The 16933-nt window shown below is 40.7% G+C and overlaps 1 protein-coding gene across 3 annotated transcripts; it reads right to left on the bottom strand.

The window, feature by feature from the left end:
* Positions 1–301: 301 nt before the first annotated feature.
* LOC132117941 (sodium- and chloride-dependent creatine transporter 1-like) lies at positions 302–16307 on the bottom strand. 3 transcript variants are annotated; one of them, XM_059527325.1, is made up of 14 exons: positions 15827–16301; positions 14360–14629; positions 11911–12042; positions 11411–11684; positions 10814–10946; positions 9966–10100; positions 9471–9574; positions 8548–8672; positions 8243–8355; positions 2409–2549; positions 2216–2318; positions 1139–1239; positions 893–1063; positions 302–593 (listed from the first exon to the last, which is right to left on the bottom strand). In XM_059527325.1, exons 1-14 carry the CDS (start codon positions 15849–15851, stop codon positions 462–464), a joined length of 1959 nt encoding a protein of 652 aa, XP_059383308.1. In that variant the 5' UTR covers positions 15852–16301; the 3' UTR covers positions 302–461. The 3 variants fall into 3 exon arrangements, with proteins under 3 accessions (XP_059383308.1, XP_059383309.1, XP_059383310.1); XM_059527326.1 differs by lacking the exon at positions 893–1063 and having other exon boundaries at positions 15827–16307; XM_059527327.1 differs by lacking the exons at positions 14360–14629; positions 15827–16301 and adding an exon at positions 13492–13608.
* Between the last annotated feature and the right edge of the window lie 626 nt (positions 16308–16933).

The raw sequence follows: 16933 nt of genomic DNA, 5'->3' as shown, positions 1-16933 counted from the left end.
AATTCGTTCTAAGAAATGCACATAACTTCATAAATACCAAACTTTCGTCTGTGGATATTAAATATTAAATATATTAAATATTTTAACTACATTGTTTTTCTTTCATTTTCCCTGACTGAAGCCATCAAATCTAACACAACAGTGAGGCAAAACTGACGTCTATTAGCGAAAATGTGCTTTGATGCGCTTGTTTGATAACTTGTGGTTAAAGCGCCACTCAGCAGTCAAAGGCTGCAAATGCACTTTATACCGCCGCCGCGGCGGTAAAAAGGGCCTTTTGAATGTCTACTTAGTGTAACCCGTTTAATGGCATATGTGCTCTGCTGTGTAGTATGGACTTGACTTGAATGATTCTCTTACTCATAACAGAGCAAACACCACTGTGTGTGTGTGTGTGTGTGTGTGTGTTTGCAGGGCAGTGTTTTTCTGTATCTGATCATTTGCTAGTGCTGGCCAGGATATTAAATGACACTTTCATATAACAGTGTGTTTTTATTCTCTTCTGCCTTTGGTAGAAGTCTGGCTTCATTCTCAGGTGGAAGGAACTCAAGGTGATGTCGACCCCAGACAGGTGTCGTCAGATGCTGCCAACGCTGAACAGAGAAACACAGTCACACAAACTGAACATCACTGCATCCTACAAGAGACCACAGATTCATTCACTCAGATTCAACTACTGGTGAGTAACTAGAAGTCATTTGGCATCAAAGGAGTTATCAGTAAACAAAACAAAAAATATACATATAAAAATAAATATTTACTGAAATAAAAGTATACTAATTTATCTACCACTAAAACTACTCATAGAGATCATGTAGCTTTTAGCTTGATATGCAACAGAGTAGTTTATTGCATGGTAAGCAAAGTAGCAGCACACACACGACAGTCGTACCTCGATGAGAGAGCCTTTGCAGTGCAGCAGTTTGTAGAGGACGGTGAGAGGAATGCAAAGCATGGATGAGAGCGCGAGAAACCAGCCCAGCACCTCACCCCACCACGGGTACACATACACCGCATTATACACTAATCGCTTGTAGTTGACCACATGAAACAAGAAAACACCCTGCCAAACACACAATCACCCCTTAAAGATCCTCTCAAGAATACGAAACCCCATGTTGATCCATATTGCACTCACCATGCATACTACCGGAGTGACATAAGACCAGCACCACTTCATATACGGCAGAGGACGATAGCCGATCATACAGGCCACATTGTCCATGAAGCGATCAGCGCCTTCAGAGAGAGTCAGAGAGCGAGAGTGAGCTGATTTTATGGGTTATCACAAAGACTATATGTGTATCTGCATGCTCACTTCAACGCAAATATTTACTTTATGTATGAGATTTAAAGTTATGTATTTCAGTTAAAAAAATGTTACTTGAATTAAAAACTGTTAATTAAATAAAATAATGTTAATTTAAATAAAATAAGATATATACTATATATATATATATATATATATATATATATATATAAATTTAATGTTGCCAGAGCATTTCTCATTTTCATTTTCTTTTTTTTGTTTCATTTCATAGAAATAAATGTAATGAAATGTAATAAAAATTATGTAAAAATTTAAAATACATTTTTTTATGTAAAATAACAAGAAAATTACAAAAACTTTACCTAAATTTATAAGAACAGTGAAACAAAGTACAAAAACTGAAAACCAAGTAAAAAAAAAAAAAAAAAACTTTTTGTAAAAAAATTTACATATAAATGTCATTTATTGTAATTGCAATTTGAACTGTGATATGACAATTAATTTAATATGAAAATATCTCCTATTGCTACTGCTGAAACATCCAGACACAAAGAACAAAGACTTGACAGCTAATGGAAATAATTACTTTCAAGGGTGTTAACACTTGGTTTCAGTCTTCACAAGAAACAACTATATACAAATTATAAACTATATAAAAATTCTAACGTGGAAACACTGTTCTTTTTAGGGTCTGGATTGGGGTTTCCTGGCTAGTTTAACCAAGCTTCTGTTAACCAGCATTATCAGCTTCACTGTTCCTAAAGCTAATCCATCATAAACCAGTCTGGACTATCATGGAAATTCCAACTGGTCTTTTAAGCAGGGTTGAATTTTTGTTAGGAATATGTTTGTTAGGAATGTTGTTGCAGGGCCAACAAAATATGTTGATTCAGGAACTTGGCAAAAAAAGCAAAAAAGAGTGTTTGCATGGCTTCAGATTTTTACCATACACCCAGGCCACCACCACACACTCCCAGAAGGCCTGCCAGAGCAGAGTTATCCCACTCGCAGAGTAATAATCAAACAGCTGAAACACATACATCCCTCCCTGTAAAGAGAGAGAACGTAACCAAAAAAACACAGGACACTGATATGAACTCTATTGTATGATATACCTCACCTTCAGCCTCAGACGTACCTCTGTTACCATGGAAAGATCAATCGTAAAACAGGTAAAGCAGCATATTGCGACAACAACTTCACGACGCTGAGAGCCGAGGAATGATTTTGGGGGGAGCATGTCCATTATTCCAGTAATAAAGCCCTCAACACCAACAAACTGAGAGAGACAGAGAGAAAAATGAATCTAGTTGATGATCTAACTGAGAAATATGTGGGCAACAAGGACATCTGAATGTGTCTGACCTTGTCAAACATTGTTGCTAATCTAAGAGCACTACAGCTAATCCAAGGCACTGTGTGAGCATTAAGGAGCTGTTCACAGGATGGGTTCTTGCATTCCTGTGCTATTTTTTAATAGTTACTTTACATACACATGCGTCACACTGACAGAGATTGCATAGCTGGAGGTTTGTGGGCTGCTGTACTGTTGCTGGCTAATATATCTTTCTAATATATCTAGCATTTCATCACTGCATGTAAGGTTACACTTGAGAAAAAGAAGTGTGTTTACTTGTATTGAATGTGCTCTTGTAGTGTACTTCAAATCTTAAAGGTACATTTAAAAAAATGACTTGAAGATAATATAAGATAAATGAAATAAGAGGCTTAAGTGTCCTTAAGCATTGTGAAATAGCGTATATATATATATATATATATATATATATATATATATATATATAAACAAACGCTGGATGGAAAGGCCAAGATGTAATATAAATTAAAAAAATACACGTATAAAAAAATAAAATAAAAAAACGTATGTGCACAATTTTGTAGGATAAACTTTTAATCCGATAAGAAAAAAAACGCATAAACTATGATGGAAAGAAATTTACTGAATAAATTCCACCATACGTTTCAAAAAATTATTATATTAAGTGGCTTCTCCTATTTTTCTTAGTGATATTTAGTACCAGTTTATCAGGAAGTGACAATTTTGTTCTCTTTGACTCGTTGTTTGTTCACAAATATTTTAAGCGATTTTCCAGTTTTGTGCAGAAGTTAAATTTGAATCTTTGGATGGAAACATAGCTTATGTCCTTTGATCCATGAACGTTTCTCTCAGTATGCAGTCTCACTGTCACGTACAGTGTTACAGGAGAGGTGACCAAATAAGGGAAACAGGAAGTGATAAGGTGACAGACACCGTGAGAAAGGAGGACACCTAGTGGAAACCCAGGGAACACAACCCAGACACTGTGACAGTACCCCCCCTTTACGGAGCGGCTCCCAGACGCTCCACGACAGACACAAAACAGAGACCAGGAGGGAGGCGGACAGGTGGAGGCTCAGGGGGAGGGACGGAGGGCCAGAAACGAAAAACAAGGGGAACAGGCACCAGAATGTAAACACAAAACAGGGAGACCAGGAGGAAGGAGGACCGGAGGAGGTTCAGGGGGAGGGACGGAGGGCCAGACTAACAGAGAGGAACAGGGACAGGGGTGAACACAAAAACAAAAAGGCAAAAAAAACAACATGAAGCCCCCCAGGGCGGAGCAGAAGACCACCACATCCTTGGGGTCGAGGCCAGAGTCCTCCAGGGCGGGGCAGAAGACCACCACAACCGTGAGGTCAGGGCGGAAGCCCCCCAGGGCGGAGCAGAAGACCACCACAACCGTGAGGTCAGGACGGAAGTCCCCCAGGGCGGAGCAGAAGACCACCACGTCCTTGTGGACGAAGCCAGAGTCCTCCAGGGCGGAGCGAAAGGCCACCACAACCGTGTGGTCAGGGCGGAAGGCCCCCAGGGCGGAGCGGAAGAGCACCACAGCCATGTGGTCAGGACCAGAGCCCCCCAAGGCGGAGCAGACCTCCATGCGGCTGGACCAACGGGACTACGAAACTCTGGTAATCCCCTGGTGTCCTTACTGGACTCCAGAAGATTGGTGCTGGCCTGACACTGCTCATGAAGATCATTGGTGACTTGTATTTGTACATGAAGATCAATGGTGACTTGCCTTTTTTCATGAAGATCAGAGGTGACTTGCCCTTGTTCATGAAGATCACCGGTGACTTGACTCAATCCTTGAAAATCACCAGAGACTTGACTCAGTCCTTGAAAATCACCAGAGACTTGACTCAGTCCTTGAAAATCACCAGTGACTTGACTCAGTCCTTGAAAATCACCAGTGACTTGACTTGACTCTGAAAGGTCAACGGTGTCCAGCCTAGTCTCTGGAAAGTCCATGGTGACTAGCCCTGACTCTGGAAGATCAGCGGTGACTAGCCCTGACTCTGGAAGATCAGCGGTGACTAGCCCTGACTCTGGAAGATCAGCGGTGACTAGCCCTGACTCTGGAAGATCAGCGGAGACTAGCCCTGACTCTGGAAGATCAGCGGTGACTAGCCCTGACTCTGGAAGGTCATCGGTGACTAGCCCTGACTCTGGAGGGTCATCGGTGACTAGCCCTGACTCTGGAGGGTCATCGGTGACTAGCCCTGACTCTGGAGGGTCATCGGTGACTAGCCCTGACTCCGGAGGGTCATCGGTGACTAGCCCTGACTCCGAAGAGTCCACTGGGACCTGACTCGACTCTGGAGAGTCCACTGGGATCTGACTCGACTCTGGAGAGTCCACTGGGACCTGACTTGACTCTGGAGAGTCCAATGGGACCTGACTCGACTCTGGAGAGTCCACTGGGACCTGACTCGACTCTGGAGAGTCCACTGGGACCTGACTCGACTCTGGAGAGTCCACTGGCACCTGACTCGGCTCTGGAGGGTCCACTGGCACCTGACTCGGCTCTGGAGAGTCCACTGGCACCTGACTCGGCTCTGGAGAGTTTACTGGCACCTGACTCGGCTCTGGAGAGTTCACTGGCACCTGACTCGGCTCTGGAGAGTTCACTGGGACCTGACTCGACTCTGGAGGGTCCACTGGGACCTGACTCGACTCTGGAGGGTCCACTGGGACCTGACTCGACTCTGGAGGGTCCACTGTCACCTGACTCGGCTCTGGAGGGTTCACTGGCACCTGACTCGGCTCTGGAGAGTCCACTGGCACCTGACTCGGCTCTGGAGAGTTCACTGGCACCTGACTCGGCTCTGGAGAGTTCACTGGCACCTGACTCGGCTCTGGAGAGTTCACTGGCACCTGACTCGGCTCTGGAGAGTTCACTGGCACCTGACTCGGCTCTGGAGGGTCAACTGGAACCTGACTCAACTCCAGAGGGTCAGCTGTGACTCTCATCCTGTGCAGCGGCGCTGGGCAAGCAGCCATCTTGGGCCATGACTCTGGACAGGCGGCCATCTTGTACTGTGGTGCTGGGCTGGCGGCCCTCTTGGGGTTGTGGCGCTGGACTGGCGGCCATCTTGTACTGTGGTGCTGGACCGGTGGCCAATTTGGGCTGTGGCGCTGAACCGGTGGCCAATTTGGGCGTTGGCGCTGGGCTGGCGGCCATCTTGGGCTGTGGCGCTGGAACGTGGCCAATTTGGGCATTGGCGCTGGGTTAGCGGCCATCTTGTGCTGTGGCGCTTGGCTGTTAGCCATCCTGGGCAGTGGTGCTGGACTGGTGGCCATCTTGGGTTGTGGCGCTTGGCTGGTTGCCATCCTGGGCAGTGGTGCTGGGCTGACGACCACCCCGCCGGAAGAGACAGAAGTGGCTGGGGCATCCCACCGAAGCCGATGCTGCAGGTAGCGCACAAATTCCCAGAATTCCAGTGTCTCTAACTGCGCCATCTCCTCATGAGACACTGGATCATCCAGCCCGCCATTGAAATAGTCCTTGAGGGCCACATAGTTGTAGCCCATGCCCTCGGCCAGGGACCAGAACACCTGAGCCAGGGCACCCACTTCATTGCCCTCTTGGCGGAGGGCGGTCAACCGAAGGTACTTGGTTCGCCGCTCCGCCATCTTGGCTGGGGAACGGAAAAATGACATATCGCTGGTTCCTAGTGTGACGGAGTCCTTCTGTCACGTACGGTGTTACAGGAAACACAGGAGAGGGAACCAATTGCAGGTAAGTCCTTTATTTAAGGGGTAATCCAAAGGGGTAAACAGTCCAGGCAGGGTCAAAACCAGAATATCCAAACAGAACATAAACAAGACACGAAGACAAGGTAAGGCAAGGCAAGGCAAGGCAAGAAGCGACGGACGTGAATAACTATAAACATTAAACAAGGACTCCGTAACACAGACTCAGGGTGTACTCACACTAGCCAGTTTGAACCGTGCCCGAGTGCGTTTGACAAAACAAAGAGCGGTTCGTTTGACTAGTGTGAGTGCTCCGTACCGTGCCTGGGCGCGGCTCGATTGGCCGGCCCTGGCCCGCTTGGAAGAGGTGGGCCAGAGCATGGTTCAGTTGGACTCGGGCGCGGTTCGCATGCAGTGTGAGCGCTAACCGTGCTGGAGCACGGAACAGGACGCGTGGCGTCACGGTTTTGCGACGCTCCAAAAGCTCAGCTGGTACCTTGCAAACCTCCTCATACGAGCAGCACGATTACGTGAAAATTTTCGCGCCACTAAGGCGACACATCTGTTTAACAACAGGCTGTGAGAGGGCTGTGGACCACCGTGGACCAAACGACACAAAATTTTTCACAAAGAAAACAGAGCGATGGACTCCATTGTGTTCAGAGAGCGCCGCTCTTCCTGTTTATCCCGAAACCGTCGCACCATAATGATGTAAGCGTGCTCCGGCACGAATGCTGAAACCCTATGTGAGTGCAGGCCAGAGGGGGAGTGGGGAGGGGGGACAATCATACTCGGGCCCGGTTCATGGCAACCGTGCCTAGTGTGAGTACACCATCAGACAGACCGGGTATAAATACACAGAAGGATAATGAGGGAACAGGAGACAGGTGGGGAACAATCAATTACTCAACAGGAGGAAGGTGACCAAATAAGGGAAACAGGAAGTGATAAGGTGACAGACACCGTGAGAAAGGAGAACACCAAGTGGAAACCCAGGGAACACAACCCAGACACTGTGACACTCACAGTCTGAAGTGTGTCACACTTGCTATTGTGAGTACTTAATTAATCCGATGCTTCATCGAAGTAATATTGCTGTGTTCCAGAATACTCTAAATTAGTATTTTTTCCCACCTCATCCGTTAAAATATCATCTGGAACACTGCGTGAAGTCAGATATCTGACCTGTGAACTCTGCTAAAATCTGTCTGGGGTTTCATGACCCTTTAACACACTTAAGTACACTTTTAGAAGTGCACTTAATCTTTTGCTGTGCTTTAATGTACACTTATTTTGAGGTGTTGACTAACATACTAAAGCACATGTAAAAAGTACTTGATTATAATTTTAATTGAACTGTAGTGTGTAACTTAATATTACATTAAGTATTAATTTAATATATTTTAAAATGTACTAAATTGCAACTTAATCATTATAAATGCATAATTACTCCTTTAAATAAAATATTCAAAATACAAAGACTTACACATTTATATAGTAATTTAGACAGTAAATGTTATAGTGTATTTTATATATTATACATTTTATTTATAAGCATATTTTAGTTTATTATAAATAATAGTCAGTACATTCAGCAAAACCATATTTCAAAGACAATAGAATTATGAAATTAGATATAAAGATGTACTCCAGTCCTACTTAAGTGGGTCAAAAAAGCAATGTAATTGCATTTAATATAAATTTACACTATAATAAATTTTAATTTAATTGCAGTTAACATGCAAATAGGTGTCTGAAAATTATTTTTATTTAGATTTTTTTTTTATATTCTTTTAAAAGTATATTATTTACCTAAGTACTCTATTTAAATGCATGCTAAAGTGTACTTCTTTTACACTGCTTTGCTGAAGTTCCTCACTCACTTATACACTTATACTCTGTTTCAGATATTTGTCATAAATGAGTGGGTGGAGCCTCACCTGACTGTCCAATCCCAACACCAGAAGCATGAGAAAGAACAGCACCGCCCACAGCGGCGCTAAAGGCATCAGCGACACAGCTTTTGGATAGGCAATAAATGCTAAACCAGGACCTGAGAAAAAAAAACAGTTCCACATGTTTATGTACCATGGCATGGTATGGTATTCCAAGGTGTTTAAGAATAGGATGCCACTATTCTAGTACCATGTCCAAAGATCTACTGCAGTAGTATGGTACTTTTTGTTCATGCAGTCAAGGAGAATGAAGCAACGGAGAGTGTGATGAGGACAGATGCATATCTCACCACTTTCTGCAACATTACTGATGTCAACGCCTTGTTCGGCCGCCATGAATCCCAAAACTGAGAAAACCACAAATCCTGCAAAAAAGCTTGTGCCGCTGTTTATGAGAGCCAGAATAAATGCATCCCTACAGTGAGAGAGAGAGAGAGAAATCATCGTGGGATTAGCATGTAGGAGAACACGCAGTTCACAGGGTTAAACTGGGTGGATGATGAACTCATGCAACCCCTGATCTCTGATCCGATCACATGCATGCAAACACACACACACGCACTACTGGCCCACTGGGATGCTGCGGGATTATGAAGCCATACAGAAAAAAACATTTTAGCCTGGAGGCCTTTGTTTCGTTACTGTTTGTTTACAGGCAAAACAACAACACAATACTACACATGCAGTGAGGTCCAAAAGTCTGAAACATTGTTAGACTGATCATATCATTTGCAGGGAAAGATTCACATCATTTATAGTGAAAATTACTGTTAAATACTACATTACTTTATAAAAGAGTTTTCTTTGATGAACAGAAGGTTCAATGAAAAGCATTTACTTGCAACATCACTTTTGACCAGTTATGTATTCCTGCTGAATAAAAGTATTAATTTATTACTGTTTTCAACACTGATCATAATAATAATACAGCAAATGTTTCAGCAAATCAGCATAATAGAATGATTTCTGAAGAATCGTGTGAAACTGAAGACTGGATTGATGATGCTGAAAATTCAGCTTTGATCACAGGAATACATTACATTTTAAAATACATTGTTAAAAATGTAAAGATTAATTTACAGTCCTTGTGTCCATCTATACGTTATGCAAATCAATTGCAATTCACACTTATCTGCTCTTATACAGTATAATGATCCCAAATTTGAAATATAACATCATGAAATGATCCCTGTGTGTGTGATATTTTGCTCACTGGTAACAGTTGTTGTTGAATCGGTTGTAGCTCCCAAGAGCCGTCAGGGCCCCCAGACCAATAGCATAAGAAAAGAAGATCTGTGTGGCAGCATCAATCCAAACCTGCCATCATAAACATCAAGACAACACGAATTATAAAACCATGCCACTTGCCTCTAGGTTTTGCTTTAAAAATACAGTACACAGTGAATCTTAGACAGTGAATCTTAGCTTACTGTTGGATCTTAGTGCTGTTTACTCTTGAAAACACTTGCATCTTTTACTTGACCGGCCAGAAATATAAAGTTTGTAGCATGCTTTGAGATAAATTATTAAATAAATAAATTATAAAATAAGTGAAGAATTTGTTGTCACACTGTTTTCGGCAGATTTGATTCACAATTTTTTTTTAAAAACCCGTTCTGATAATACTTACATTATATTTCTATTTCTGAAATGTTTAATTACTGAGACGTGGTTTGCAACACAGAATCCCGTACCCACATGCTCTCACCTGTGCCTCTGAGAGTTTGCTCCAGTTTGGTTTCAGGTAGTAAGTAATGCCGTTAAGAGCTCCTGGCAGTGAGACCCCATGAACAAACAAGACCACCAGGACCAGGTACGGGAACACCGCGGTGAAATATACAACCTGCACACACATTACTGTACTGCTCAGATTTATTCAGCTAAACCACCGTAGCTCCTCGAATTAGTATTACGGTCTGAATCATCACAGATTTATAATTATTATAACTGCTCGAAATCTTTTCTCTGACAGTCAAGCACTAGAACTAAACCCAGTGTGCATGCACGCACACACACACACACACACACACACACACGTACGCACAGATCTGTGGGGAGAGCTAATAATCAGCTTACGTGGCCAGTGCTCTGGCTTTTGATCTATTTTCTCATGTTCCCAACAAACATTCATAATTGTTCGGCTGATGTGTGTACAGTAAGGGATAATGTAGAGCCAGCCATCATTACTGCAAAATAAACCCTAGCAGTGTGATCAGTACCCTGACGTGAAGCAGATAATGAGCATCTGACTGTACATTATCCCACTTATTACCCAGCTACTTATCAAATAAATAAATCAAATATTGATTTGAGTACTTGTTGATTAGCTTAAAACTTCCAATAACTACAGCCCATTACAGAGTTATGACCATTACAACATTCAAGACAATCAACAAAGGAAACGCTGCCTATAAAATGCACATTTGTTGTAACATTATGAACATCTTTACTGTAATGTTTGATCACTTTAATGCATCCTTGATGAATAAAAGTATTAATTTACTTCTTAAAATAATATTGTTCAGCCACCATCTTTCGCAAAACATATATTTGTACCTTTCCAGCGGACTTAACACCCTTCCAGATGCAGAAGTAGACGATGACCCATGTTGCAAGCAGACACAAGACCAAGTAGCCGCTGATGTCACCCACTTCATCCAAACCGCCAGACAGATGGAGGACTTTACGCCTGATCAAGAAAGAAATACTGAGTCAAACTAAAGATAACACTAACTTAGCCATTCCCAAAATAAATGCAATGACCATGCAATAATACAATTGTTATCACAGCTAAATAACACTGACAGACACAAAACAGCAAGGCCTTCCTGCTTTCTACAAACAGTTAATACATGAAAAGATAATACATACAAATGGTTAATACACAAACAAACATAGTATTTATAGTATTTTTTTTCTATATTACTGAAGTCAAAGCTTACAGATAACGGAGTGACGAAATATCTTCTTTTGTGCTCAACAGAAAAAGCTATTTTGGGTTTGGAGCAACTTGAGGGTGAGTAAATGACAGAATTTCCATTTTTGGGTGAAGTGTCCGTCTAAGAGCTTCAATAGCTAACATTTGCTCATCAAAATAAATACGAATCTGTGCCAGGGCCTAATCAGATTGGAAAACATTTCAAAGACACTTACTCCCAGAACTCCATAACAGATGATCTCAGACCCGTGTGCTCCAGACAGCTGGTGTTGAGCGAGGAGACGTTGGGAGGGGAAGAGGACAGTGACTGATTGAGACACACGCGGCTGAAGTTAGTGGTACAGTTGACCGTGTTCCACTCGTGTCCACATGTGGCCCACGGCAGAGGAGAGGTGAAGGAGTGAGCCAGAAAATACAAGCCCCACACCAGAACCATGATGTAGTAGGTGTTGCAGAAGAACACGATCACCATTGATGCCAATCCAAGCCCTGGAGGAAAGAAAGATACTGCCCTTCTTCACCCTTCTACTTTGTATGCATCACGCTGGATGATATTAAAGCCAGACAGATCAATATTCCATTATAAATCGACATCAATATTCAATAAAAATTTGCCATTAAAAATGAAAGATAACTGATGGTAGGATGAAGTATGGAGGTTGGCAAGTGTTGTGATTTGAAATACAAACATTTTTGTCTGTTAATAATACTCCACCTTTAAAAAGAGGTGCAATGTTCCATGTGGCGACTCCACCCTGTTTCATGAACTGACCCAATGCAATCTCCAGGAAGAACACTGGAACACCTCCAACAAACACCATCAGGACATAGGGGATCAGAAACACGCCTGCAACACACAGGAAATCACAAGATGTTGCAAACAGAGTCCGAAATTTTCATCCATTCATTAAAAAATGAATAGAATTTCACGTTGTGTCAATCATGTTTACACACTGCCTCCGATACTTTCATCCGTCATAAAAAATCAAATAAAAAATAAATTCTTATGAGGTGCGATTTTCTGCATTTCTGCATCTATAGCATGCATTTTAATAGGAAAGGATGACGAATGTGAAAAAAAGTATGCAAAATTTCGGACTCAGTATGCAAGGACCTTTAAGCAGACTTTTAAAATGCTTATTACAGAAATAGTATACGTACTTAAGCTTGAACTGAATGTAATGATTTCGGACACTAATTTTAATAAAATAAAATTTTATTAATTACCCTTTGATTTACTCACCCTCCAATCATCCTAGGTGTATATGACTTTCTTCTTTCAGACCATTTCAATCGGAGTTATATTAAAAATGTCCTGGCTCTTCCAAGCTTTGTAATGGCAGTGAATGGTGGTGGAGGTTTTGAAGCCCAAAAAAGTGCATCCATCCATCATGAAAAGTGTTCTTCATAAACCATAATATCTAGCTTCCACCAACAGTTGTACACACGTTCATGAGAGATGTTTTTAATATGGATATTTTTATTTACACAAATGCATCGTTTCACTTCAGAAGGCCTTTATCAACCCTCCGGAGCCATGTGGAGCACTTTTTATGTTGGATAGATGCACTTTATTGGCCTTCAAAATCTCGACACCCATTCACTGCCATTATAAAACTTGGAAGAGCCAGGACATATTATAATATAACTCTGATTGTATTTGTCTGAAAGAAGAAAGTCATATACACGTAAGACGACTTGAGGGTGAGTAAATCATAGGGTAATTATTTTTTTGGGGGGAGGGGGGGGCATACTGTCCATTTAAGAAAACTCTTAAAATGTAGTCTGTAAGAGAAAGACCAAAATAAATTAGGTCTGCATTGCAAATCATGTTGTTTACAGACAGATAACATACCCAATGTTTAGTATCAGCTCTATAGAAACAACAGACTCTGTTCTTGAGATCAGGCATTTTATGAAACTAATGCAGACTTATTGACACGCTTCAGCTGGCAGTAAAGGGGAAATAAAAAAGCTTATAACTCTGAGTGACATTCATCACCACCTACATGCGTCAGAAGAGCTGCGCAGGTGGTTAATGTTACGAGAGAAGGAGAGGAGAACAAAGAACAGAGTATCACTTCTTCAACCTTTGATAAACTTAGGCCATGAACAGTAGACAGCCATTGTCCTTCCTCTTTCTTCCTGTCTGTCAGGCCCACGTTTATTTTTCTCAGCGCTTTGACCTTCTAATTTATCTCTACTGGCAGATTCCTCATTACGTCAGATGACTTAGTTTATTAGTGTTAAAGGAACAGTTCACCCAAAAATGGAAATTTGCTGAAAATTGACTCACCCTCAGGCCATTCAAGATGTAGATGATTTTGTTTCTTCATCAGCACAGAATTGGATAATTGCAGCATTACATCACTTGCTCATCAACGGATGCTCTGCAGTGAATGGGTGCCGTCAGAATGAGAGTAAAAAACAGCTGATAAAAACATCACAACAAACCAAAAGTAATCCACACCACTCCCGTCCATCAGTTTACAGCTGGTGAAGTGGAACACTTCAAATGCATTATTAAGATGTTTGTAACATTCTGTCCATAATATTGCTTTCTCCAGTGAAAATGTTTTTGTCTTAGTCAGAAATATACATGGAGAGAACTATATAGATAAAGCAAAAAAACTGTTCAGATCTGGTTCAGATCTAAACAAACACATTGGTGGATTTTGATGTGAGAGGACCAGGGATGACTTTTTCGCTGGAGGAAGCTATTATGAAGTTATTTTGGATTATGGATTATTTTGGACAGAAGCAATGGTTTGAAGTTAAAACGTCTTGATGGATAACAAATAAGACACTTAACACTTAACAATACATTAATTGATGGACTGGATTGCTTGTGGATTATTGTAATATTGTTGTTTGGACTCTCATTCTGACGGCACCCATTCACTACAGAGGATCCGTTGATGAAAAAGTGATGTAATGCTATATTTCTCCAAATCTGTTCTGATGAAGAAAAAAACTCATTTACATCTTAGATAGTTTGAGGGTCAGCAACATTTAATTTTTTTAAATCAGGGTCAATAGATCAATAATTGAGTATAGAAAGGAAAATCTCACATTTTAAATTTGGTCTGAAGACATTTAGACCCCACTCCATGTATCAGTTCGGTTTAATATAATGTATCTGTGCCTGACTGTATTTATCTCACCTCCTCCATTCTTATAACAGAGGTAAGGAAATCTCCAGACATTTCCAAGGCCAACAGCAAATCCAACACAGGACATGATAAAGTCCATCTGCCTGCTCCAGGTTTGTCGTTCTGAATGCCCCAGCTCTGTGTTGGGGTCACCGGTCTCCATCAAACCCACACAAACTCTGGGCTCAGCAACCTCTACACTGGACCCTTCAGTCTCTGACACCAAAGGACGGGCGACTTCTACTTCCTCCTGAGACTCATCCTCACACGTGCCACCATCATCTGAGAGAGAGACAAACACCACTTTGTGAACACTTGACACTTCTTTTGCTTTAATAACAGCAAATCTTTAACTGATATAACTCCAGTAGTTTGTAATAAAATGTAAAAATCTGATATCACAAATTTGCATATTTTATTTAAATAGTTAATATATATATGTGTGTGTGTGTGTGTGTGTGTGTGTGTGTGTGTGTGTGTGTGTGTGTGTGCGTGTGTGTGTGTGTGTGTGTGTGTGTGTGTGTGTGTGTGTGTGTGTGTGTGTGTGAACCAGTCATAAGTTGCACGGGTATATTTTGTATGGGTCAAAATGATAAATTTTTCTTTTATGCCAAAAATCATAAGGATATTAAGTAAAGATCATGTTTGTAAATATCCTACCGTAAATGTATCAAAACTTAATTTTTTAATAGTAATATGCATTGCTAAGAACTTTAAAGGTGATTTTCTCAATATTTAGATTTTTTTTTTTTTTAAATCCTCAGATTCCAGATTTCCAAATATTGTCCTCCTAACAAACCATACATCAATGGAAAGCTTACTTATTCGGCTTTCAGTTGATGTATAAATCTCATCTTTATGAAAAAACTGACCCTTATGGTTTTGTAATTCAGGGTCATATATATATATATATATATATATATATATATATATATATATATATATATATATATATATATATATATATATAAATTAATTAATTGCAGCCAAAATTAAAGTTTTTGTTTACATAATGTATGTGTGTGTCCTGTGTATATTTTTTATGTATATATAAATACACACACATGCATGTATATATTTCAGAATAATATGTGGTTTATATATTAAATGTATTTGTTTATAATACAATTATATGAATATAAATATAGACAAGTAAATATTTTCAAAATATATAATGTATGAATGTGTACTTATATACATAATATATTTACACACTACACACACATATATAATGTAAACAAAAACTTTTATTTTGGATGCGATTAATGGTTTGACAGCACTAGTAAACAACACATGGAGAGACTCTGGATCCTGTCTTGTGTTTTTAATGGAAAGATACATTACGCAAACACCAGTCTGATTCAATCGATTTACAGATTAATTTTATATCAGGTCTATGTAAACACACAGTTATTAAGGTGCTATTCCTGTTATTATCAATATGTATGTAAACAAACAAGCATATTTAGTCATTCTTACTGGAGAAGTGCTCTTCTGGAGACATGCCGCGCGCCCGAGAATCTACAAATAACGGTTCTTCACCTTTTATTGTTTTTTAATTCCCGCTGTGGAGCACTTCACCGTGGGACTGCTGTCTGATTGTTTGTGTGAAACTGATCTTCTGCAGAACGTTGACGAGATTGATCTCCAAATGATAATAACTGACGTGCGTCGCTGGTAATAAAAGGGTCTCAAAAGCAGTCGACAAAGCACTTGAAGGTAAGCCTGAAGAATCGCATGGATGTTGGTTAAACGCGAATGATAGTACGTGTTAAAGGATCTCCCGGTGCGATGAAGTGATATAAGGGGAAAGCAGGAGTGAGGTTGCGTCTGTGTCGCTGGATCTTACACTGATCTGATTCTGAACATCAGCGGCGCTCAGCTGCAGCGTCCCGGTCCTGACGCTCGGCGCTGCGCTGTGATTGGCTGAGGAATGTGCGGTCGTCTGTGATTGGCTGATGTCCGACGTTATCACACACAGACGCGTACCTGGCCAAAGCAGCGTACTGACTCTTATTCTGCACGATTATATTGATCTGTTAACACGTAGAGTTAGAAGATGTGTTGGAGAGTTGCAGAGTTAAGTGCTCGTCGTCAGACTAAAATCTAAACAGAAATGCGTCGAGTGCTGCGTATTAGCTTGACCTGGTGAAAAATGAAGAATAAATGTTGTTTGGCAAAAGGAACGTCACTGATGTTCCTTTCTGTTGAACTTATCATGGCCGATTACCTTTAGACTTTCAACATGTTATGCAAATTAATGAACTGATTTAGGCTACTTAGATCTGTTTGTAAAATCTGACTATATTATAAGTGGGTGCATACGAGTGGATCCACACAATCTGAAGTTTATTTGAAGTTTGTGGAAATTGTGTAATATTTAAAATTATTTTAAAATGTATTTCAAATCGTTTAAGTCATTTAAAAGTACGTTCTTGTAATTAAGTGAATTATTTTAAAGTTTTAACTTTTTTTTTTCATTGTTACTCAATCAATATTCATTTATTAATCTGAGATGAAATACCCCAAGACACTTGTGTAGTAAAAATAAAAAGTCTTTAATTAGCTGTGCTAAACATTAAAAGT

Source organism: Carassius carassius, chromosome 37 (assembly GCF_963082965.1).
Source record: "Carassius carassius chromosome 37, fCarCar2.1, whole genome shotgun sequence".
In the NCBI taxonomy this organism is placed as follows: Eukaryota; Metazoa; Chordata; class Actinopteri; order Cypriniformes; family Cyprinidae; genus Carassius; species Carassius carassius.
The sequence above is the reverse complement of the archived record's forward strand: the minus strand, read 5'-3'. Positions and strand labels throughout refer to the sequence as shown.